Raw genomic sequence first — 27,028 nt, 5'->3', positions numbered from 1 at the left:
CTAGTTAATCAAGAATTTTACATTTATTTGCCAAGCAATAATTAATAAAAAAATGTCAATTGTAGAACAAATAATACAAGAAAGTTACACAAAATGATCAGCATAAAATAAAGGGATATTTTATCAGGGATATGTACTGTGTATCTTTGTACTTTAATCTGTTAACTGGTTGCATATGCCAGATTTATTGCATGATTCGGCCTATTGTTATTAAACGTTGTTTACTTAATCAAGTAAAGTCAGTGTAATGTGGAAGGATATATCAAAGAAGCCAATTGTTAAAAGGTTTTCAAGAAATGTAATGCTACCTTGAAAAAGTATTTCTTAGTATTTTTAAAAGTTACAAAATACAGTAGTTTATTTTGAAATATAGTGTGGCTGCTGTATTTTGTTATTTATTTTAAAACACTTTAAGTTGAGGTATTTGGTATTTTATTTTCAAATATATTTTGATGTATCTTTGCTCAACCCTGAGTGTACCCTCAATTTTGACTAACTCACCAACAGTATGATCAGTAAAGCACCCCCACACCATCAAACCTCCTCTTCTGTGCTTCACAGATGGAACCACATATTCAGAAACAGCTTGTTCACCCTCTGTATATCGAACAAAGACATGGCGACTAGAACCAAAAATCTAAACTCATCAGGCCAAAGGACAATTTTCCACTGATATAATGTCTATTTTTTTGTGTTGATTGGCTCAAGCAAGTCTCTTCTTCATATTGTTCTTCTGAAATAATGGTTTCTTTGCTGCAACTTGACTGTGAAGGCCTGACTCATGCAGTCTCTTCTGAACAGATGTTTAAATATTTCTGCCATTTGAATTCTGAGAAGCATTTGTGCAAATCATTTGTATCTGAGGCTGATAATTCTAATAAACCTATCCTCTGCTGCAAAGGTAGCGCTTGCTCTTCCTTTCCTGGGATAGTCCTTACGAGTCACTGTTTTATCCTAGCATTAGGTGGTTTTGGAGACTTTGGAGCACTTGGAAATACATTCTTCTTGATATTTTTTCAGATTGAAAGACCTTCATTTAACTTCAGTATTGATGGACTATTTTTTCTCATTACTTAACTAAATGCTTCTTGCCATAATATGGATTTGTAAAGTAGTTGTAGTAGCACAAAATGGGCTATTGACACTGTACTCACACTTTTCTCTGCATGAGAAAACTGATGAATTGTAAATCGGTAACAGTTGACTACATTGTGAATCGGAGAATGCTATGAGTGTGCCAAGCTGTCATCAAAGCAAAATGTAGCTACTTTGAACAATCTAAAATATAAAACATATTCTGGGGTGTTTAACACTTTTTTGTTTACTACATTATTACATGTGTTCTTTTATATTTTGTATGTTTGCAGGATTTATGTACAATGTTGGAATAAAAAGAAAAAAAAAGAAAAAAGGCAATCAAGGAGATGATGTGTCCAAACTTTTTACTTTTACCATATATTTTAATATATATTATATATACATTTTATTATATATACATATTATATATATATATATATATATATATATATATATATATATATATATATATATATATATATATATATATATATACAGTGCCCTCCACAATTATTGGCACCCCTGTTTAAGATGTGGTCGTGGACTTCAAAAAATTCTCCTTTTTTTTTTAAACAACATAGAACCCAAATGCAAAAAAAGAGAAAAATCCAACCTTTTATTTAAGTACATTACTTTGGTGGTAAAAAATCACACATTTAGAAAAAAAAAACTTGAAATCATGTGTGCCACAATTATTGGCACCCTGATGTTAATACTTTGTACAACCTCCTTTTGCCAACAAGACAGCACTTAATCTCCTCCTATAACATTTCACAAGATTGGAGAACACAGAGAGAGGATTTTGACCATTCTTCTTTGCACAATCTTTCTAGATCATCCAGTGTCCTGGGTCCTCTCTTATGCACTCTTCTCTTTAGCTCGCCCCACAGGTTTTCGATTGGGTTGAGGTCTGGGGACTGAGATGGCCATGGGAGGACCTTGAGTTTGTGACTGCTGAACCACTTTTGTGTAGATTTTGCCACATGTTTTGGATCATTATCCTGCTGAAAGACCCAATGACGACCCATCTTCAGCTTTCTGGCAGAGGCCATCAGGTTTTTATTTAAAATATCCTGGTACTTCAAAGCGTTCATAATGCCATGCACCCTAACAAGGTTCCCAGGGCCTTTGGAAGAGAAACAGGCCCACAGCATCACAGATCCTCCACCATACTTCACGGTGGGCATGAGGTGCTTTTCGGCATACTCATCTTTTGTTTTACGCCAGACCCACTTAGAGTGTTTGTTGCCAAAAAGCTCAATCTTAGTCTCATCTGACCAAAGCACACGATCCCAGTTGAAGTCCCAGTACCGCTTAGCAAACTCCAGGCGTTTACGTTTGTGAGTGTTAGTGAGAAAAGGCTTTTTCCTTGCATGCCTCCCAAACAGCTTGTTGGCATGTAGAGAGCGTCTGATGGTTGTTTTGGAGACTCTGTGACCCCAAGATGCCACTCTTTGATGCAATTCTGTGACGGTGAGCTTGGGAAATTTTTTTACTTCTCTTACCATCCTCCTCACTGTGCGTTGTGGCAAGATAAACTTGGGACCTCTTCCAGCCTTGTTTGTCACTGTTCCAGTTGTTTTAAACTTCTTAATGATTCCTCTGACTGTAGATACCGGCAAGTTAAGGCGAGTGGCTATTTTCTTGTAGCCATTGCCTGACTTATGAAGGTCGACACACATCTGCCTTACTTGAATGGTGTGTTCTCTTGTCTTTGCCATGTTGACAAATGGGTAAGAGAAATAGGCCTCTGTGTCACGTCATATTTATACCCAGGGAAACAGGAAATCATGAATTACTAATTAAAAGTCCCTAGATACCCTGACCAACCTTAGCAACTACAGAAAAATATAAAAAAAAAAAAAAAATTAAATTTTTCAGAGGAATTGTTAGGGGTGCCAATAATTGTGGCACACGATTTCAAGGTTTTTTTTTTTTTTCTAAATGTGTGATTTTTTTACCACTAAAGTAATTTACTTAAATAAAAGGTTGGATTTTTCTCTTTTTTTGCATTTGGGTTCTATGTTGTTTAAAAAAAAAAAGGAGAATTTTTTTGAAGTCCACGACCACATCTTAAACAGGGGTGCCAATAATTGTGGAGGGCACTGTATATATATATATATATATATATATATATATATATATATATATATATATATATATATATATATATATATATACAGTGAGGAAAATAAGTATTTGAACACCCTGCTATTTTGCAAGTTCTCCCACTTAGAAATCATGGAGGGGTCTGAAATTGTCATCGTAGGTGCATGTCCACTGTGAGAGACATAATCTAAAAAAATTAAAAAAGCAGGGTGTTCAAATACTTATTTTCCTCACTGTATGTATGTATGTATGTATATATATATATATATATATATATATATATATATATATATATATATATATATATATATATATATATATATATACACTGTACCTTGACCTACGAGTGCATTAATGCAAAAAATTGACTGTGCAGACTGTGACGAAAATATAAGCAAAAGTAAAAAATTAAACTTTAGGGATACGTAGTGTACAGTAGTGATAGTAAAAAACTAGTTTTCCCTCCGCCTCCGCTTATCGGCTGTACCAACCCTGCCCTGCCCTGAAGAATGAGAAGAAGTACATTCCAGCCCTCAAAAAAGTAAAACACCAACGACTAGTCCTTGAACTTGCCTTTAGGTATTTGTAAATTCTGTAAATACTATTTGTATTTTTTTGCAATTCTATCCTTTTATAAAATCTAATCTTTTTAATTCATTTATTTTTATTTATTTTTTTGGAATTTGAAATTGGAGTATTATGGTACCAAGTTACAGTAGGTCCTCAGAGATGTAGACATCCTGGAACTTATAGCAGGAGACACGCTGACATCGTAGATAAATATGTTGCTTTTAGACTTCTGGAAGGCCAAAATGAGCTCTTTGAGGACACTTTTAGGATGAGTTTTTGCTGGTGGATCATCTTCATTTTGCTGATGATGTTCATAATGAGAGTAAAAGACTTGAGTGTTGCAACATAACAGACTAAGGTTTAATGTTTTGGAAGTCCAGAATGCAGGAGTTTTGATGATAAATCCTGATGAGATATATGTGTAAGGAGAAAATTCATAGGTTCCCATTTATATTTTATGAACAGAAGAGTAGTTTATAGGCAAAATTCCATGTCATTTAATTCCACATCACTTAAGCAAGTCCATGTCAATGTCAAATATCAATCTAATTTAATAGGCATACTCTAGTAATTGCAGGAATTTTCATAAAATGAACCATTCTTATACACAGACACTGTTGGACTGTTTATAAAAATGTTTATTATCAATTACGATGATTCAAATCAAATCTCTTAGCACTTTCATATCGTAAAAACCTTAAAAACTTTATTTCAAAATCTACCTATAAAGTCATTTTCTCTCCCAACCCTCAAAACTACACACACCATAACAGTGTTATCAATAGAACCCCCTTTTGAGGGTATTGTTCTTCCAGCAAAATGCATCATGCTCCAAAAACACCACAGGGCTCATTAATCATATAGTTAGGACGTTAAATATGAGTTAAATTTTCAATGCTGTTCCCAAAGATGTTCACAAACTAAAGTAAAAATCGGCATGTTGTCATCCAAATTTCCAATTCAATTTGAACAATTAATGAAAAAGTAAACAGGAATATATGTATGTATGTTAAATGGGCAGTGGTTACATTTTAAGTGAAAAGCCTTCTCAGTCTATTAAAATATATGATAATGATTGTGGATTTTACAGGGTTTCAGTTACACTGAATTTCCTGCCTGAGAAGCATCAACTGATTTTGTAACTCATTGTTACTTTTGTTGTTTAAAATCATATTATGATGATGTGACACTTTATAAAACACACACTTTTTGCTACAGTTTTTTATCACTGTTCACTGTTAATAATAATGTGTAACTGTGTTATACATGTTTTCATGTGATGGTTACCAAAAAAAGTTTAGGAGATACACATACACGTCTATTTAAGCAAAAATATATAAAATCATTACCATTATATGACTGTGACATACTAAAAGTGCAGTGAACAACAAGGTCAGTTGCCATGGTATTATTTAATAATAGAACCATGTGTTTGTCTGTTGACTCAGGTGTTAGGTGTCATGAATTTTCCAAACGCTAATTAATGTAGTTCAATTATCTAAGCTATACATTTTTTTTTCTAGGCTGGCCATCTTATTTATTTAAAACCTTGTTAATACTGACACTAAGGTGACTATGCTTTGAAAAGTGCATAATGAGAAAAAAATATATATATTGTTTACTTCTTTGTTTAGTAACTTACAATACTGGAATATATGTATGCATTCAGATATGACTTTATATTTAGTGTATGTCTTTAATGCATAGGATGATTTAGATGTTTAACTGCAACAGAATACCATTAGCAGTGTCACAATATATAAGTTTGTAAATGATCAAGCCTGGAACAAATTTGGGAACAATGAAGACACTGAATCAACTCACATACATGTAAGTGATTTGATGGGCTTATCATTTTCCAATGTTAGCAAGGTGACAGAGAGCCATAAAGCTAATAACCAGATGATGTAGTTCAGCCATCCTCAAGGCCTGTATTGTCCTCCTGATCTTCAGTGCTGTCCTCATCACTGTAAATCCCCTTTACTTTAGCACTGGAATTAGGTGGAACAGTGGTGCTTCTCTCCCTACTCTTGTCAAATTTTGTTTTTGTTGCTTCTGATTTTACTGCAAGAAAATAAGAGAATTTCTTTTCAGTGTACACTCTAGTTTGGTTTCATAGCGAACACCCAGTGAGTAACCAAACTGAAACATGTAATCTTCACACTCTCATGCTTTTTGGCTAGGGCTCATCACTAGAAAGGTTATTATCATTGTAATGCATTTATGACTGATACTTGATTTCACAAATAATTAACCAAAAAATACTATGGGGCTTTTATTAATATGAAAAACCAGAAGAAAGATATTTTCAGTGTGGTTTTGTCTGTAGTTTTTGTGTGGCAGACAGGGCATAGTCAAATGATGGTTACAGCATATCCAGAAAGTATTCACAGCGCTTCATTTTTTTCACATTTTATGTTACAGCCTATTCCAAAATGGAATAAATTCATTATTTTCCTAAAAATTCCACAAACAATACCCCATAATAACACTGTGAAAGAAGCTTGTTTGAAATCTTTGCAAATATATTACAAAAAAAAAAAAAAAAAAAAAAAAATTACAACTATTCACAGCTTTTTCATGACACTCAAAATTGAGCTCAGGTACATCCTGTTTCCACTGAATCATCCTTGAGATGTTTCTGCAACTTGATTGGAGTCCTCCTGTGGTAAATTCAGTTTGACACGATTCCAAAAGGCACACACCTTTAAAAATTACAGACTGCCTGAACCCAGATTCGACTCCACGCTATATAAAATTAAACTCATCCGCAAAACGGCTTCGATTTCACAAAAGTAGTTATGTAGTTTGACATAGAATTTCAGTTGTAACCAGTGTTGTGCTAGTTACTAAGAAATAGTAACTAGTTACAGTTACTAGTTACTTCATTCAAAAAGTCACTCAATTACTTTGTTGATTACTTACACCAACGCGTTACTGTTAAAGTAACTTTTTAGTTACTTTAGTTTAAAGAACGTTCTTTAATGTTTTCATTAATGCCCTTTTATGCGTTATGTTCTATACAAACACAAAACTGACTTAAACACAAAGTAATTTTTAAACACTATTTTATGTAAGTCAGACCAGCACAAACTGAATATATCACAAGGATTTCTGAAATAAATAACAAAACAAGCTGAATAATATATTCAGAATCAAAAACTAAAGTGGCTTCTGCATCATAAAAGTTGTTGTGTTGAGCTCTTAAAAATGTTCCTTTCACAGCTTAAGTATGAAAACTATCAACAATGTCCAACATAACACCGGGTTAGCTTCTAGCTTCTAGCTTCGTCGAGGCATGTCATTTCTAGAGGTGCTTCGACAGATTGGAGTTGCTGCTATCGCAGTAGATACGAGCTTCGAACCAGAAAGACACAGCTTACATTTGACTAAAAAGTTTTTGTCTTTATGCTCAACTAAAGTGAAATAATGAGCATATTTCCACTTTGAGAAACTCGTCTTGCTCTCGCCTTGACTCGCCATTACTGCCGCACATACTTGAATATACGGAAACACGCCCACAGTGCGTCTTCTTCGTGTATACAGTGGTTCTCATCCACCAATACTACAATGTGTCGCTGCTGTAAACAGGTTAGACTGTAGGCTGCACTTCAGCCGAAATAAAAGTAACGGACAACGCACCATATGGTAACGGAGTTACTTTATTTAAAAAGTAATGCGTTACAGTATTAGTTACTGTCAAAAGTAACTGCGTTACTAGTAACGCGTTATTACCCAACACTGGTTGTAACAATCGTAATTGTAGTCCAGCTTCATGTATTTTGTCACTGCTACGCTGTTATAAACTTCTTAATTACAATCATAGTTGTCCTTATAATTTTTTCTTACATTGGCGAGCCACCCAGCAAGGGATTTCTGAGAAACAAAAAGTGGGGAAAGGTAAGATGCTTTTTCTATGCTTTTATTTTAGTTCAGGGAACCACCCTTTGTTTAAAGATTCGAGAAAAGAACGATTTTAAGGGCAGAAAAGTATTTCGTTTTTTCAGTATTAGCAGGAGTTGTTCATAAGCCTATTCTGTACATTTCTGTGTAAGATTCTGATGGAACTGAATCAGCCCGATGTAGTGTGGTGGCAGAGTTGTATTAGAATTGTATTGTTTCTAAAGTAACTGAAGCAAAGTGCTTAAGTTTATAAGTTTCTAAAGTAATTGAAACTTCTTATGGGATTATTAAAAAGTTTCTAAAGTAAGTAAAACTGGTAATAATGTAATTAGCGCGATGCACAGCGGCTCTGTAGAGTTTAAAACAGTTTAAAACCCAAAGTAGTGTGGTTTTGTCAGATGAAATGTGACACTGTTTTAAATTCATGTTTTAAGCCCAAAGTACTGTGGTTAAATAGACTGGTTTAGGATATAATGCAGCAACCAGAAGTAGTGTGGTTTTGTCTGACATATTGTGACAGTTTTACATTTAAAAACATTTGTGTGTAATATTGCAAAAGTTTATTCATTTTGCACTAGAAGCATTGGTACGGTGAATAAATAGACTAACGGGTATCTTAGTGTATTTACATAAAGTGTATTTGTAACTTAGTATTTTGGAAATGGAAGAGCTGATTATTAAGTACATCGCTAAACACGGCTCACAAGAGATGTTTCACAGAATAAAGAAAGGTTCATTATAAGCCATATGAGTTGGCTGTTTCTAAGTTTGCAATTCACCCAAAAATGCCTAGGAACAAACAAGGAAAAATTGCAAATGCACTTCTGGGAGTTTTTGCCTTCTATAAGCTAACCAGGAGGAAGCTAGTTGAGCTAGAGGCTGAAAATAAGCAGCTTCATTCTAGAGTCAGTATCAGAGACATTTATACAAAAACATTACCAAGTTGGTGAAACAATATGGAAAGAAAAAAGCTCAATGCAGAAAAAGATCACATTTCTGAAAACTAACAACAGTATGCCCAAATCATCTGTTGAAACCATGTTCAACGATTTGGAGAAATCTAAGGCTGCCTGTCAGTTTCTGACAAAGAATGGCACAACTGAGGAAAATCCCAGTAAAAGGTTGGTAGATGTTGCATTGTATAACCGAGTTTCCGGAATATTCGATTTGCACAAAGACAGTGATGACGGCTTGTCTGAATGCTCTGACTATCTAGCTCTGACTTGTCGTGAATGCTCTGACTATACAGTTAGATTTCCCATAGCACCAATTCACGTCACTACGAGAACTAATGAATGAGGGGAGGATCCAATGTTCTCTACTCTGGTCAGAGGGTTTAGCCTACTAACTAGGAGCTGTGATTAAGAATATTGGGAAATTTCATCCTGTAAAACAGGATCCCTTAAATTTTCTGAAAAACCTGGAACAATATGCAAAGATTTACAAATGTACGGATGGTGACACATGCATTTTGTTAACCCTGTGTTTGCCTGAAACCTTGTCTGGAGCCTTAACTCAGAAAGTAAAAGACAGAACTGCAAATAACTTAGAAAGGAAACAGGCACTGCTTGAAGTGTTAGGGCTGATGTCAGTTAACTGGGATAAAATAGCTGACATTCAAATGAAAAGGGGAGCACCCAGTGGCATTTTTTAAACGATTATTTGATGCCTTTAAAACTTTAATTGGCAATCCTGATATTACTCGGAATGATGTTAGTGTATGAATGAATCACGTGTAAAATCCAGCCAATAGGCAAGTCGTGACATCATCAGCAGGCGACGTCACGCAAACCAGGAAGCTACAAAACGGCGGAGCGATGGCATTAGCTTCTGAGAAAGGTGAAGGTAATTGCTCACAGGGATGCAGGGAGCATGGCACGAGATGCAGCGTCTCGTTCCCTCAGGGAACTAGGGTTACATCCATAACCTAGAGACGTTCCCTTTCAGGAACTCGAGCTGCATCGAAACGCTTCCCTGTCCCAGTCCCTGCCAGGGGTAAACTCCAGGAGCCACAGGGCCAGAGACAGGGCCTGTAGGTCCCCGATCCTTTTAAGGGAGGATATCGCCAAAAGGAAGGGGGTCTTAACCAACAGGTTCATAAGGGCCACCTCGGCCAAAGGTTTAAAGGGGGGCTCAGACAGAGCCGCCAGCACGATGGCCAAATCCCACACAGGCACTCTGGACCGTAACCTGTAAAACTGCTGAGCTAATGGAACAATTGTTTAGTCATTAGATTATTGAATATGTATGTGTTAACTATTGTTACAACCCTAGATAGCCTATGTCCACATTGGTATGTGTGCCTTGTGTGCAGGTCCGATCCACTCCAGAGTTTGAGGCCTGCCCTAGCCTGGCTGATCCCACCTCCTTCATGATGACATCATCCACCAGTTCCTATTTAAGGAGGAAGGAGTGAAGCAATCGAGGAGAGTTGTTGTAGTGGTGGTCTGTTTGTTTGCGTTGGTGTTTGGGGTATAGCTTGGTTGTTGTTGATCGTGATTTTGACCTCTGCCTGTTTTTTGACTTTGAGCCTGTTTAGCCCTTGGACTACTGTTGGTTGTATATATTTATTTTGTATTATATTGTAAAACCTTTGGTCACTGTACATATTTATTTCACTGGCATTAGGGGTGTGGCTGCCATTTACTTTGGGTGAGGGATTGTTTTGTCTTTGTTTTTGAAGCAGGGAGTTAGGGAAGCTGTTTGTATTTTCCTTTTCTTTGTTTTAAGGAAAGGTAGCTTCCCCAAAATAGTCCTTTTTGTTTATTGTTTTGGCCTTGGCCCACCCTGAAGACAAGCCTGAAGACTTACATGTCTTACATGTTAAGACGTCAGATTGCAGATAGTTCTATGTTCAATGTAGGATGTCTCTATTAGTTTTTGATGGTTCTTGAAGGCCTCCATTTCAAACCCAGTTAAAATTGTACATATAGCCAAATATTTAATAGAAATATGTCTAATACGTTTGCTCAATTGGATGAAGCGATAACAGGTGGGCCTAAAGAGATGATCCAATTATTAGATTTTACATACCAAAATGTTTAAGAGAAACCTGCATGGTAAGAATGCCGAATGGGATGGAGCATTAATCGTTGTGCATGAGGTGATGATCCGATGACGGGTAAGATTCTCTGAGGGCCGAAGGAGGACAACCTAAGGCAGGTCTTCACTGCCACTGGGCACCTGCCTAAGACAGGAGGTGTAATCTGTGTAAAGGGAGTGGATGTGATGCTTCAGAGCCAAAAGCATCAAAGGGGGGGCTGCAAGAATTACAGACTGTCTCAACCCAAATTTCACTCCATGCTATATCAAATTAAGCTCAGCTGCAAAACGGCTTACATTTCACAAAAGTAGTTATGTAGTTTGACATAGAATTTCAGTTGTATCAATCTTAATCAGTCTGGGAGAGGCAGCAAGCCATCAAGGAACATCTCTAACCAAAAGGTGTCATAATTATCATTTAAGCAATACCCTATCCTGACCTGCTGGGGGGCTGGCACCAGCAAATGTGTAATAATTAATTTAACCTATTTCAAAATAAGGCTGTAACATAACAAAATGTGGAAAAAATGAAGCGCTGTGAATACTTTCCGGATGCACTGTATGTTTACAAAGAGGTGATAGGTTGAACTGACAATGCATGATTTATCCCAATTGTGGGAGATTATTGCCAGTTTATGGGTTTCTTTCTCAGTAGATGCAGTGAACCAGCAAAATATGTTGGAGTCAGACACTGCTATTAAAAAATAGGAAAAATTCCCTCACAATCCTCCATAAGAGCCAACATCAGGCCCTTCACAGCTTGTGCCATAAACATTGATTTAAATCCATTGCTTAAGTGTTGGCTGTGGGCCAATGAGTGATCCAGATGCTTGCACCTGGGGAATCTGTGACTTTTTGGATCAGTGTTTTAGTGTTTGTGCCTAATTTTTCCGACATTACCAGCCATTTGACTGATATCCCTTTTTGTTCTGCACACTTTTCAGAAAAAAAAAAGATTTTTAGTAAGTCAGATTTATGCTTCATATACTATATTACAATGTTTCAAATGAACATTCTAAATAGGTATTTAGATGAATCCTGTTGCTATGGCAATATGCATGCTAAACATTGAATATATATATTGTATGTCACCCACTTTAAATTCATTAAAGTAAATTCTAACTTACTCTCTAGGTTTAAATGCTTGGCACACACTGTCTCACTGCCTCCATCAGCATCTGTGTCCTCTTGATTAATTTCTACAATACGTTGTCTTGCGCTCTCAAAGACTGACTTCAGAACAATGGAATCCTCAAATATCTGAAACAGTACATAGTAGTCAATAGAGAATAGAGAATATTATAAAAAATAGTTGCATAGTTTCTAATTGTTTTTAAAAATGTAACATTGTTTCTAAATGTTATGAGACTGTATATAATAGTTATAACAATGGACATAAAGCACTTTGAAAAATATTTGAAAAGAAAAGCCCTTGTGTGAAACAGCTCTACATTTGTTAATAGACTAGAATGAGTAAGAACTGATTAGATCAAGAATAGTCATTTAAACCACACCTGAGATCCCTCCAAGTTGTAAGTCTGAGCATTGTGGCACATCTGTATTATATCTTTCTCCAAGTCTGCAATGCACCTGTATTTGTGGTTACGTACCCGTTCCTACACACAAAAAAGGCTGGTTAGAAAAAAAATTTTTTTTAACAACACACATCTGATTCTTTATATATATATATATATATATATATATATATATATATATATATATATATATATATATATATATATATATATATAGGATACTTACATTTACACATTCAATACATGAAACATGAATTATGAATTATAATCTAAACATAAAAGAGAGAAGAGTATTTAAAGGGTAAGGATAGATTGTGTAAACTGTGAAATGTTTTAATCTTTGTGCCACAATTCTTCCTTCTTCACTAATTTGTAGTCTTGTTTGTACCAAAGTGTACATTAGTTCACTCTCTACCATAGAAGATTAAAGCATTAGAGTTTTGTCAGAACAACATGCTTGGTGGCATAATAACAAACCCAAAGGTAATGCTGAGGTTCACCCACATGAGCACCAGTCCTTTGTGTTCTCTTAAAACAATGAGTTTTGTAGATAATTTGAGTACTTTGATGATAAAACTGGCCTGCTATAATTTCCTGCAGTATATTTTGTAATTTCAGAAAAAAAGCCTACTTAACAGGTAGAAATTTAAGTCATGGAGCAGCCAAGCTGGCTAAACTTACCATCTGGTTTGAGTTACTGAGTTTCCACCCCATTGACTTAGTATCTGTTCCCCTCAAGCTTATCAGCAATACTCAGAAATACTCTGAAAGTTTAAGTCCCTCTGGATAAAGTTAAATAAATCAGCCTATTCTAAATGGCAGAAGAGGTGTCACATTTATAATGATATTCTAGGCTTCATGCAAAATATTATATATAATCTCAGTTTAAATTCTTTATACTAACATAACATATGTAACCATAATATTCCAGTCAATTCAAATAATAATTAATTACAGACCTAATGGCCTGAATTTAATAATTTAATTTAATTTCTTCATGTATTTGTAGATTTCATTTTGAACTTATTAATTGTTGGGAACTTTAATGTTGTTTTGGTAACCCAAATGTCCTTCTGAGAACAGTGTTTGTGTCCATTCTAGATTGAGTAGGAATTAATCAGAGCATTATAAAGCCAACTCATAATAGTGAACATACACTTAAACTAAAATCTGGATAAAATATTAAAATATATCCACTTTTTCTAAATCTGATGTAATCTTAGATTATTATCTCATCTCATTTAATAGCATAAAATATTCACTTTGCAAAGCTAAAATAATCAAATCTTCACTTAGCATAAGCTAAATAACTAACTCAAACTAGCAGTTATCAATTTGTTGATTAAAAAACCTGCCCTCAAAACTATTCAGCTGTTGAACTACAAGCCAATATCAAACCTCATCTTCAACTCCAAGAGCCATGAATGACTTGTAACTCAGCAGATATGCTAACACCTACATAGAACCTAGAAATAACATCGATGAAATGTACAATATCAGTCAGGATAAACGTATAAGCAAATAAATAGCAAATAACCAACTGCTTTTCAACAATTTTTTTTTTTTTTTTGCTCTCTCTCTCTCTCTCTCTCTCTCTCTCTCTCTCTCTCTCTCTCTCTCTCTGAGTACCTGAGTATATTTTTGGTCTATCACTATCTGCCACATTTAATCAGAGATGCAGACTGCTTGTTGATACCTTAAATAATAAAGGCTACATTCAAGAGTAGTGTTTTTTCTCTGAAAGACTCACAATTATGCAAAACCCTTACAATTACACGACTCAGACACTGTCTCATTGTTTAAGTCTAGGTTAAAAATTTTTGGGTAATTGCTTTTTCTTGTGTAAAAGACCAGATGTGGAGAGTTCACAAGAATAGTGATTTGGTGGACTGAAATGTTTGGATGCTGTTGCTGATCACAGACAGCAAGTGTTTGTAAATAAAATGTGTTTCAGTCCAACCAACAGTGTTAGCATATTGTCAATAATGCAATGGAGTAGGCCACATATCAGATCATTATATATACAGTGTATGTATATATATATATATATATATATATATATATATATATATATATATATATATATATATATATATATACACTCACCGGCCACTTTATTAGGTACACCTTACTAGTACCGGCTGGACCGACCCCTTTTGCCTTCCGAACTGCCTGAATCCTTCGTGGCATAGATTCAAAAAGGTACTGGAAACATTCCTCAGAGATTTTGGTCCATATTGACATGATAGCGGTCTGATGGCGGTCATAAAGGGATGGAAATGGTCAGCAACAATACTCAGGTAGGCTGTGGCGTTGACACGATTCTCAATTGGTACTAATGGGCCCAAAGTGTAAGAAAATATCCCCCACACCATTACACCACAACCACCAGCCTAAACCGTTGATACAAGGCAGGATGGATCCATGCTTTCAATTTGTTGACGCCAAATTCTGACCATACCATCCGGATGTCACAGCAGAAATCGAGACTCATCAGACCAGGCAATGTTTTTCCAATCTTCTATTGTCCAATTTTGGTAAGCCTGTGTGCATTGTAGCCTCAGTTTCCTGTTCTTAGCTGTCAGGAGTGGCACCCGGTGTGGTCTTCTGCTGTTGTAGCCCATCCGCCTCAAGGTTCGGCTCGAACCAGTCTGGCCATTCTCCTCTGACCTCTGGCATCAACAAGGCATTTGTGCCCACAGAACTGCCGCTCACTGGATATTTTCTCTTTTTCGGACCATTCTCTGTAAACCCTAGAGATGGTTGTGTGTGAAAATCCCAGTAGATCAGCAGTTTCTGAAATACTCAGACCAGCCTGTCTGGCACCAACAATCAAAGTCACTTAAATCACCTTTCTTCCCCATTCTGACGCTCGGTTTGAACTGCAGCAGATCGTCTTGACCATGTCTACATGCCTAAATGCATTAAGTTGCTTGGCTGATTATGGATTAATGTGATTGGCTGATTAGAAATTTGAGTTAACAAACAGTTGGACAGGTGTACCTAATAAAGTGGCCGGTGAGTGTCATATATATATATATATATATATATATATATATATATATATATATATATATATATATATATATATATATATAATATAATTTCATCAGTGGTGGACAGAATCGAAGTAAATGTAATTTGTTTCTGTACTTTTTTGCGTGTCTGTACCTTACTGAAGTATTACCATTTAAGAACTTTAAAATTTACTACATTTCAAAGTCAAATATATTACTTTTAGCTCAACCACATTTTGCGAAATCATTTATTTATGAGTGGATAAAAACTTAACTAGTCAAGAACACAGAAAGCCACCAATCAGGGTAGAGCGTTTACTCTGTTTTGAACTTTTTTTGATTGCCGCTTGGTGGTATCTACTTAGCACAAACATACAGTTTAGTGTTAGTTCAACATCAACCATAACATTTTAAGAGTAATAAATTATGGATGAAAAGAGACTCTAACTTGCCACAACACACGTTGCACCATTTATTTTTAATTGGTTGAAAAAAAGGTTTTGGGTTAATGATAAGTTTAATAGATATCAATCCATATTTGACTGATTAATATTATTCTATGAATAGAATGGTGTACTAAGTGTAACTTTTGTAACCTTTTATTGCCATGAATTGTTAACCAGTTCAGTAATTGTTAATAACAGTCACTTGACATATTGTTAACAATCTACCGTATTTTCTGGACTATAAACCCCTACTTTTTTCCGACGCTTTGAACTCCGCGGCTTAAACACGAAACGGCTAATTTATGGATTTTTCCTGGGTTTTTCCTGGTTTCACAAGCTTCAAGACAAAAAACTGAGCCCAAAAACATTGGACCAATGAAACTGCCGAACGGGTTCAGGTGAACCAATAAAATTCTTTATATTAAATCAGATGCGCTCCCACTGAATCGGGCCACACCACATCATAAATATGGATGAGGTTCCTCTGACGTTTGACCTGCCGCTCACTCGGTTGTCTACAGGAAATGTGAATCATTTGTCACGCTGAAAACAACCGGGCATGAAAAAACGCACTTCACCTGTGTTCTGAGCTGCACGGCATCGGGAGAAAAGCTTCACCGATGGTGATTTTTAAACGCACGACGATGCCAAAAGAAAAACTCTCGAGAGAAATAGTTATGAAAGGAAGGAGGAAGACAGTAAACAATTATTTTCTTGGTTGGCCACTGTTTAGATACAAGCCATGTTACAGACACTGACTTTCATTAAAGCCTGTGTAAAGTTCATTAGTTTCAATGTAGACACCTGCGGCTTATAGACAGGTGCGTCGTATTTATGTTCAAAATAATAATCTTTGTCAAATTCAGTGGGTGCGGCTTATATTTGGGTGTGCTTAACAGTCCGGAAATTATGGTATATGCTTTGTTGTACCTTAGAATGTTTACGCTAGGTTAATGTTATAATTATGTAACACTACAGTAATTTCTGACTTTTCTGTTTGGAGTAGTACAACATTTGCACCAAATACAACAAGTTTCCATTTACCCTGATCCTCCGAAAGTCCACAGGCTTGCGAATGAGTTCATAGTATTCTGGTACTTCTTTCCTAGATGGCAGCTGAACAAAACCTTTGCTGATCTGGCGGCCCAACCTGTATGATAGTAATGAATTAACTGTGGGATACTACCATTAAATAACAGTATGACACAGGAAAATGTGTTTTAGAAATACATTTCACTGAAATTGTCACATGGTGTTCTTGGAGCCTGTAAAATAAACTTTGTTACATTTAATTAATTTGTTACATGTAAATAAACAAATGCAGTAGTAGACAGTATATTTTTAGTTCTATTGTCATGATCATGGCATTGTGTGGAAGTGGGGGTGTGGTAAAGCATTAGTTGTGAATGGAGAGGAAGTAGACAAACAGCAGGTAATGTGTAATAATTATCACTTGTGGTTCTCTTTCTGGCCATAATTAGACTGAGATTAAGCTAAGAAAGAGGAGCAATGTATGAGTACAGTAAAAGAAAAATGCTGAAAACACTCTTTATCAATCCTAACATCAGGCGCTCCTCACCCTGTGCAGTAAGGATAAAGTGATGCTTTAACCTCCTAAGACCTGAGCTTTGGTTTGGCTTGCATTTTAGATTTCTTCCAGTTATTTGGGGTTAGGAAGAACCAATAATTATAATAACCATATATTTTCTTTGAACATGAAGCTCTTCTTGGAAAAAAATGATGTCACTTATGTGGACACTCGGTCTGTATCTACAGAAAACAATAAAGACACCATTGTGCACAATGTCCACGTATGTGGACACCCAGGTCGTAGGAGGTTAAAGCCTTCGCTAAGGAGCCATCTGTGATACAAAGATGGCATCCATGGATATGGAGTTTTCCCTTGAGCGCTTTGAGTTTGCAGTGGCTGTGAGTGCATAGTCAAAGAGGGTATGGACTTTCCAACTTCTCTCAGTGCTAATGTGAGAGGCCAATTTTTTTCTTCACTCTTTCGACTTTGTCTCTACTGTGTTCTCTAATAAGAGAAATCATATGCACCCACAAGATTCAGGGCAAAGCCCAGGTAAGCTGGCACTCATAGTTGAATTAGTGAATAATACAGCATCTCACAAAGGTGAGTACACCCCTCACAGCAAACATTTTAGTATAGGTTCTCAAGGGACAATACTATTGAAACTAAACTTGGATATATTTTAGAGTAGTCAATGTGCAGCTTGTATATCAGTACAAATTTTACTGACCTCTAAAAATATCTCAACATTCAGCCATTATTTACAAAATAGCTGGCATCAAAAGTGACTACACCCTAAATGATAAAAGCTGTACATCATTTAACCATGTAAAGCCACATGTCCTATTCATCGTGTTCATGTTTTAGACTGCTTGACAGGACCATACAAATTTGTGTAGCTTGTATTTGAGCAGTTAAAACTTGATGCTTTAAGTAGAATTCTCTCATAATGACCCCTGGGTATGCTTAGGCTATTAGAAGATCGGTAACACCCGGAAACTGAGTTACAGTACAAGTGCCAGGGTCATACAGAGGGTTTCCAGAAGCTGGCTTCAAAAAACAAATGCATGAGTGCTGCATTGCTTTAGAGGTTGCAGAAGCAGAAGGTCAGCTTGTCAGTGCACACTGCAAAAAATTCGATTTGCATGGCTGTCATCCCAGAAGGAAGTCTCTTCTGAAGTTGGCTCACAAGAAAACCTGCAAACAGTTTGCTAAAGAAAACTTGTCCAAAAGAATGAATTACTGGAACCGTGTCCTGTGGTCTGCTGAGACTAAGATAAAATTGTTTGGCTACACGAGTCTGGGGCTACATGAGTGTTGCTGGTACTGGGGAGCTGCACCTCATTGAGGGAAACATGGATTCCAACATGTACTGTGACATTCTGAAACAGAACATGATGCCCTCCCTTCAGAATCTGTGCTGAACGGCTGTTTTCCAACATAATAACAACAAAGTGAAGGTGATGGAGTGGCCAAGTATGTCTTCAGACCTGAACCCTGTTGAGGCACCTGTGGGGCATCCTCAAGTGGAAGGTGGAGAAGCGCCATTTGTCTTACATCCAGCAGCTCTGTGATGTCCTTATGGAGGCATGGAAGTGGATCCCAGCAACAACCTGTGCAGCTCTGGTGAATATCATGCCCAGGAGGATTAAGGCAGTGCTTGATAACATTGGTGCTCAAACAAAATATTTACACTTTGGTTTTGACATGTTCACTTATGGTGTGCTCACTTTTGTTGTCAGATATTTTGACAGTAATGGCTATATGTTATTTTTAAAGGACAGAAATCTGTACTGCTATAAAAGCTGCACATTAAATACTCTAAAATATTTCCAATTTAAATTTCTATAGTATTGTCCCTTGGGAAAATATAATAAAATGGTTGCTGAAATGTAAAGAGTGTACTCACTTTTGTGAGGTACTGTACATTTGTGGATGGGTCCTGCAGCAAGGTGAAGAGGTGCCAGGGTTGTTGACATCAGCTCCACCTCAGGTAGACACCAGAAGTATAGTGGGTTCCACTTCTTCATACTTGACAAGGTTTCCTGTCAGGGATTTCCCTTTGAGCAGTCACATAACAAGACCCTGAGGCACACCTTCAACCAAGTGCCAGTAATTGATAATCAGACAATTTAGCTTAATGTTGTATGCTCCCACACATCCATTTTGATCATTAAGTGTAGGTTAAGCAGGAGTGATGAAGGACACTCAAGCTAAAGAAGAGACGACAGAATTTTTGTCCAAAAAAGCCGCAGGTCTTTTATTCCATGCAGCTCATTATAATCCCAGGATTAGTTTCAGGAGGAACCTTTGAATAGCAAAAAAACAAATTCAATAGTTTCTTGACCTGAAAGCAATTCAATTAGCACAGGAGAATTTGCTACAGCAAAAGCCAAGCACAAATAACAAGGAAGTCACCGAACTAGCAAATAATGCGTAATGATCTCACATGTGGCTTATTATAGCTCGCTTACTTATATCTGGGAAGTGTGTGAGCACAGTAAATTAGTAAAAGCAAAAATAAAGAGAGAACTTGCTTAGTTAACATTCTGCATGTCTGGATATTGTATGCACACATTAAAATTTTATTTAAATAGCATAAATATCACAAGTTCCTCAGAGACATAGCTGCAAACAAAATTAAGTTCAGAGACTATCACTCTTAACTTTTGCTATAGAATACTACTGTATGTAGTTAATTTTTAGAGTAATACCATAATAAGAAATTTAAAATCAACAAGACTCATTTTCCATTTTGTATTTTAAAACATTGGTTTAGTAACTTATGGCTACATTATACAAGTTGTGGTTACAAATAACTGTCAAAACATGAGTAATTGTGGTAGCTTATTACACAGCAATACATTGGCAAAATACAAGACTCATGTTAAATCGTTATTCCAATGATTGCCAACGATTGTTTTTTATATTATTGTATAATTCTTGCTTTGTTTTTATCACCTGTGTCTTAAATCATATTACATTTGGCAGCAGGAAAATTTTTTTCCATTTTTTATTTTGCATGTTTTACCCAACTGTCCTCGGCTTAAAGACAAATGCTTGTCTTCAGATGCATTGGTCAAGATGCCCATTTTGGATAATTGTTCTTAAAATAAATTCTGGCAAATTTAGAAATGTGAATTACATGCAGGTAATTTGCATAATCGTAATGACACACCTACTAAGGTCAACTAAGGCAGATACGTACTGTAACCAGATTCTGAATACTAGGAACCCTAGTAAATATTCATGTAACATTTAAACTCAAGAGGTCAAGCTTTTACAGGCCACATTTTGGTTTTGGTCTGCAATTAAAATAATGTATAATTTATATATAACAGTATGTTTCCCATGATAAATTTAAAATTCTCTCTGCTCTAAGAAAATAAATTTTATCACTTTTGACAGTGAACTTGCCTATCTTTGTTAAACAGGGGTGACACTGATATTAAACAGTCACAAAACCAGTTTATTTTTTGTTTGTTATTATTATTATTTTATTGCTCAATATGTCTAGGGTCCATAAAGGGTTAGCCTCACCCAACATTAAGAGTTAAAGAATTTTTTTGGTAACCTTTATTGCTACTTACGTGTCTTTGTAGTTGATAACCATGTCAACAAGAGTGTTCATTTGCTTTGTAAGTTTTTGGGGATTTGGTGGAAGTTTCTCAGCTGGGGGTCGACCACGTCGTTTTTTGACTTTCTCAACAATCTCCTGCCCAGTTTCAGAGGGCTGGTTGGCCTGGTGGTCACTTTTTCGTTTCTTCAAACTGCTTTCTTCCTCCATGTCCTCAGACACGTCTTTTAGAACAGCCTGAGACTGCAGAAACAATCCATGGGAATGATGAAGAATGAATGAGGGACAGGGTTGGCTGTAGGGTCAATAACAATAATACAATCAATGAAATGTATTATTCTTTGTTTATTTGTATAATATTTTGTTTTTTGTTTTTGCATAGTATCAGTTTTTCCTTTGATGTTAGTTGTGACAACAATAATTTCATAAAACTAGAATAAATAACAATTGGTGTGCCTGATATTATAGTGGCAGAAATGACTACCTGTCAGTTGCTGGACCTTGGCTCTGGAATGAGTCACTTCACAAGCAAATCTTAATAACTGACTGTGTATATATATATATATATATATATATATATATATATATATATATATATATATAGTATATATGCAGTGGTCAGTATATAGCCAAACTGGTCCACGGAAGGAAAAGTTGTGAACCAGCAACAGGGTCATGGGCAGCCAAGGCTCACTGATGCACGTGAAGAGCGAAGGCTGGCCTGTGTGGTCTGACGTGACAGACAAGCTACTGAAGGTCAGATTGCTGAAGAAGGTAATGCTGTTAATCTCGACAAGTCAGGATTGTTTTGGCAGCAAAAGGGGAACCAACACAATATTAGGCAGGTGGTCATAATGTTATGCCTGATCAGGGTTCATTAAGTTATCCCTGGTTGGTGTATGTAATATGTAATATGTAATATGTAATATGTAATATTAATCGCCTGTATGTAATCGCCTGTATGACATAAAATGTGCAAATTCAAAATATCAGTTCAGGACAGGAATTTAGAATCATATTAATCTCAGATTATGTCATTGCTAAGTGGAATCCCAACAATTAGTGAAATTTTGAAAAGGGCACTGTGCAAGTGAAAATTAAACCTCTTACAACCTGTTGTGTCACCCATATAAGCGGAGGTGGGTTCACTTCAGCCAGGTAAAAACCCTCTACTAATATTGGCACCAATGGTAAATGTGAGAAAAACAGACTGTGAAATTTTTTATTTATATATTAAAGTTTTGGTCTTTTCATTTAACATTTCGCCTGTAATTCTTGATGAGGGTGGAGAATACATGTTAAAAGACCACTCCTCCATAAAAAATCCTCAAATGTTGAGGTCCATGCAGGTGGACTCTCCTTATCAGTTCACTGAACAGGTTTTCTACGGAGATCATGTCTATTACAGGACATTGATTTCGTGTTTAAAAAACATTTTATGTTTTGGTTTTGATGAATTCTTTGGGAAAAGGGAGGCTTTTTTGTATTGCTAGCTTTCTGTGTGTGCCAAACCCTCCTCTAGTGTTTTTTTTGCCAAAAAGCTGTATTGTGGTTTTATTTGACCATGCAACCTGATCCCATTTAAAGTTCCAGTATCTGGCAAAAAACTGAAGACCTTTGAGTTTGTTTTTAATGGGAGTAGAGGCTTTTTGTTTTAAACCCTTCCATGCAAATGTTGGTAATTTAGGCCGGATTGTAGTTTTGGAGATTTTCTAACCCAAACATGCAACTAATTTCTGCAATTCTCCAGCTGTTATAATTGAAGATTTTACTATAAAGAGACATGTCCTGTTCAAGGTTTATTCATAGAATTTCTGTTTGATTGGAAACTCTTAATTAATTATTGCCCTGATCATGAAAATGTTCATTGTCAATGCTTTTGCAATCTACTTTCCATTTTTATTAAGCTCAACAACCTTTTGCAGCACATCACAGCTATACACTTATCAGGCATAGCATTATGACCCTCTGCCTAATATTATTTGGGTCCCAATTTTGCTGCCAAAACAGTCTTGACCCTTAGAGACATGGTCTTCACTAGACCCTTTAAGGTGTGCTGTGATGTTTGTGGCTGATCCTTTAAATCCTATAAGTTGTGATGTAGGGCCATGGATCGAACTTGTTTGGCCAGCACATCTCAGAGATGCTCGATTGGATTGATAGCTGGGGAATTTGGAGTCAACACCATAAACTTGTTGTTAAATTATTCCTGAAACATTTTTGCTTTTGTGGCAGGGTGCATTATCCTGCTGAAAGAGGCCACAGCCATCAAGGAATACTGTTTCCATGAAAGGGTGAACATGGTCTGCAACAATGCTAAGGTAGGTGGTACGTGTCAAAGTAACATCCACATGGATGGCCGGACCCAAAGCTTCCCAGCAGAACATTGCCCAAATCCTTACACTGCCTCCGCTGGCTTGCCTTCTTCCCATAGTACATCCTGGTGCCATGTGTTCCCTAGGTAACACACCCGGCTGTTCAAATGATGCTAAAGAAAATGTGTTTTATCAGACTAGGCCACCTTCCTCCATTGCTCCGTGGTCTATTTCTGATGCTCATTTGACCATTGTTGGCTCTTTCGGTGGTGGACAGGGGTCAGCATGAGCACCCTGATTGGTCTGTGGCCACTCAGCCCCATGCGCAACAAAATGCGATGCACTGTGTATTCTGACACCTTTCTATAAGAACCAGCATTAAATTCGTAACAATTCGAGCTACAGTAGCTCGTCTGTTGGCCAGCCTTCGCTTCCCACACGCATCAATGAGCCTTGCTTGCCCATGACCTTGTCACCGTTTCACCACTGTTGATAGATACTGACCACTGTAGACCAGGAACACCCCACAAGAGCTGCAGTTTTGCAGATGCTCTGACCATTAAAATGATCTAGGCATAAAAATTTGGCCCTTATCAAATTCGCTCAAATCCTTATGCTTGCCCATTGTTCTTGCTTTTAACAAATCAACTTTGAAGACAAGATGTTCACATGCTGCCTAATATATCCCACCCACTAACAGAGGTGATGGTAAAGAGATAATCAGTGTTATTCACTTCATCTGTCTGGGGTCATAATTCCCTTCATCTTTCTGTGGTTATGCCTGATCGTGTAGTTCTTGTTCTTACAAATTGTGATAAATTACTAACGTTAATTTGGCCTATGTGTTACCTGATATTTATATCCCTGTGAAACAGGAAGACATGGTCCAATAATTTAGTGTTCCTAGTCACCCAGATATACAAAAAACTTTTTAAAATGTTTTTATATTACATACATGACAGTATTTTTTTCTGATTTTCAGTTTCAAATTTTTTACATCCTTCTTGCTTATATTTACCAAGGTATAAGTATTAGTGGAGGTCACTGTATACTGTATATCCGAAAAAGTATAAAAAAAAAACTAATAATTTAAGCTCCCTTTTTACATTATTTTTAATTAATATTCTCACAACTGACACTAGTGTCTGATAATACATAGGCTTTATATTATTGTTCAAGATTACTTAAAGCAAATTTATAAAGCTGATTTTTTTTTTGTGTTCAAAAATAGATTAACAAGCATGCAGTTACAGCAATGCTACACTGACTATTTATTTTAAATGGTAAAAAATTGGAAGTGTGATATTTAGAGAGAACTGACTTCAGCATGCTGGTTAATAGTTAATATAAAAAGCTGTCATGTTTCCTTGTGTTTCCCATTTATTCTTACATGACTACAGGAGAAGGAGGGGTGTGTGTGTGTGTGTGTGTGTGTGTGTGTGTGTGTGTGTGTGTGTGTGTGTGAGAGTGTGCTGCCGAGACTGTGTTCTACACAAAGGCAATTAAAGTGCAGTGATATGCATGCCGCAGCCCTGTTCTGCTGGCAGAAAGAAGCAAGAGAATAAAGAAAATATGAATTCTGAATTAGCTTCTCTGCAGGCAGTGCCAGCTATGGATGTTTAAGTCATACTCACACCAAATACAAATATGAAACACGCACACTTATATGCAGACACACACACGGAAAACATTTACTCTCCCCAGGGGACCATGGGTCTGGAGGCCTAATAATCAGAGGAATTATAATGGAATGCAGACATGCATATGGGTTTGCACACACACACACACACACACACACACACACACACACACACACACACGCGTACATACATGCATATTTGCACAAAAAAAGACATTAAACATAAGCACACCAAAGGCGCACTCATTTAAAGAAAGACTATTTACAAAAACATATAGCATATGTCTGGACTTGTGTGCATATGTGCATGTGTATATGAACTAATGTGCCTTCTCCTCCTGCCTGTATGCATACATGCGCTGTGCAGTCCGTGTAACCTCGAGGAAAAAAAACATGCCAGGATCTGCACAACACCCAATTTGTCTGGCCAATGTTCCCCAGTTATCAGACACAGCTCACACCTACACATGCCACACACTCTCCCTTGCTCTTCACTCTAGCTCTCATTCTTTCTCTCTCTCTCTCTCTCTCTCTCTCTCTCTCTCCATTTGTATGACCGTGTGCTGAAACCTGGCATGATGACATGCACTGAGGATGGAGAGTGAGCAAGAAAGGGTGAGAAAGAGAGAAAGGAAGGAGGTTTTTTTACCTGGCTGTGGTCTCCAGGCTGCCGCTTGTCTGCAGGCGAGAGAATTAGCAACCCAGCATTGCAGCGTGCACTCAGTCTCTTCATCAGCTGATCATTCAGAACACACAGGCAGAGAGGGGGGCGAAAAGCGCCCAGCTGTTCATACACAAATCAATTGACGCGGGGCTGATGAGTGAGAGAGAGAGAGAGAGAGAGAGAGAGAGAAAACAGAGAGAGGAAAAGGGAGAGAAATACAACTGCCGTGAAGTGTTTTTTTATCTATCTGGTTGTCCCCGTTGTAAAGGCCTGGATCTTGGTTTCCTCTCTGTTTCTCCCCCTCTCTCTCTCTCCCTCACTGCATGTTTTAATATCGACTGTCGCAATCTGATTTTTTTTCCTTTTTTTTTCTTGTCCTCCCCCTCTCCTTGCTTGTTCTCACTCCCTCTTTCTTTTTTAACATTGCACTTTTAAAGTAGTAGGATCCATTTTTCGTCCATATTGTAGTGGTCAAAAAAGGCATCAAAAATGTTTAATGGTAATTCATATGTATAATTCAAGGTATAATAAAGCATTGGTTGTCTTTGTGTCTAGATAACAGAAATACCAACTACTGCTTTTAAATCAAATAGGCACAAATGCATACAAAGCTGAACTCTACCAATTTAAAGTACAACTGGTAGTAAGTTTGATATCCTGAAAATGAGAACTGGGTATTTGTTTGCTCAGTCACTAATATTCTTCTAAGGTCACTGACTCTAGAAAATGAGCAATGCTTTCCCATAAATGCTTATTATTATCTTAAAGTTGCTGTTTCCTTTAATCAAAGATCCTTTCAATTAAATCTATCAGGATTTTTTCCTCAATGTTACTATTCTCAACCAAGGGAGTATATCCACCAAAGGCATCTGTGGCCCCAGTCTGGGACTACCATAAATTTAAATAGTTGGATTGCTATATACCAGCAAGTAAACCTAATGTCCAGCCAGTCCCTGTAACTGTCTCATCCCCTTTTTGGTCTTGGATCTTTGGCAGGCTGCAATTGCTGTTGTCCTATCAGTGATGACACACCTGCATATGACACAAGTGGAACCAAGGGACAAGTGCTCAAGGGACCAAGAGTGGCAGCTTGGCAATACCGGCTTGAACCCCCAACCTTCCGAACCGTATCCCAGCCTCTTAACCACTGAGCTACCGACCCAAATGGGGTAAAAAGAGTAGTTTTACACAATCTATAGGAGTTATATGCATTTGCCAGTATCCTTTAGTTAAATACAGTGTCCAATAAAAGTTAGCTACACCTAGCCAAATAGGCAGATCATCAAAGCAAAAGATTGGATATGCATCATATTTAGACTCTGTGTTGACCTCAGGAGAAATTGCAATACTCATTGAGGCAGGATATGTAGTCAAACTAAACCAGAGGGAAGCAACACAGCCGGAATGGTACTTGCCTAATCACCTGGTGTGCTGTAACAATAAGTTCCAGTTGGTGTTTAACTGTTCCTTCAGACTTCATGGCCTGTCCCTGAACGATCAGCTCCTCCCAGGTCCCGCATTTGGATCATCATTGTTAGGAGCACTTTCAGACAAAATTTTAGACAGCATTTGGTTGAAGTTCAGACAGTAAATGCTTTTTTAT

At 36.9% G+C, this 27,028-nt stretch overlaps 1 protein-coding gene across 2 annotated transcripts; it reads right to left on the bottom strand.

Moving 5' to 3' along the window:
- Positions 1–4,373: 4,373 nt before the first annotated feature.
- Positions 4,374–25,777, bottom strand: LOC124379404 (probable global transcription activator SNF2L2). 2 transcript variants are annotated; one of them, XM_046839737.1, is made up of 6 exons: positions 25,411–25,777; positions 20,821–21,050; positions 16,744–16,849; positions 12,216–12,317; positions 11,829–11,961; positions 4,374–5,820 (listed from the first exon to the last, which is right to left on the bottom strand). In XM_046839737.1, the coding sequence occupies exons 1-6, from the start codon at positions 25,492–25,494 to the stop codon at positions 5,669–5,671; spliced, it is 807 nt and encodes a 268-aa protein (XP_046695693.1). In that variant the 5' UTR covers positions 25,495–25,777; the 3' UTR covers positions 4,374–5,668. The 2 variants fall into 2 exon arrangements, with proteins under 2 accessions (XP_046695693.1, XP_046695694.1); XM_046839738.1 differs by having other exon boundaries at positions 20,821–21,102; positions 25,411–25,776.
- Positions 25,778–27,028: the final 1,251 nt, after the last annotated feature.

This window comes from Silurus meridionalis, chromosome 25, assembly GCF_014805685.1.
Source record: "Silurus meridionalis isolate SWU-2019-XX chromosome 25, ASM1480568v1, whole genome shotgun sequence".
NCBI classification, from domain to species: domain Eukaryota; kingdom Metazoa; phylum Chordata; class Actinopteri; order Siluriformes; family Siluridae; genus Silurus; species Silurus meridionalis.
Note: the sequence above shows the minus strand (reverse complement) of the source record. Positions and strands in the feature narration are given on the sequence as shown.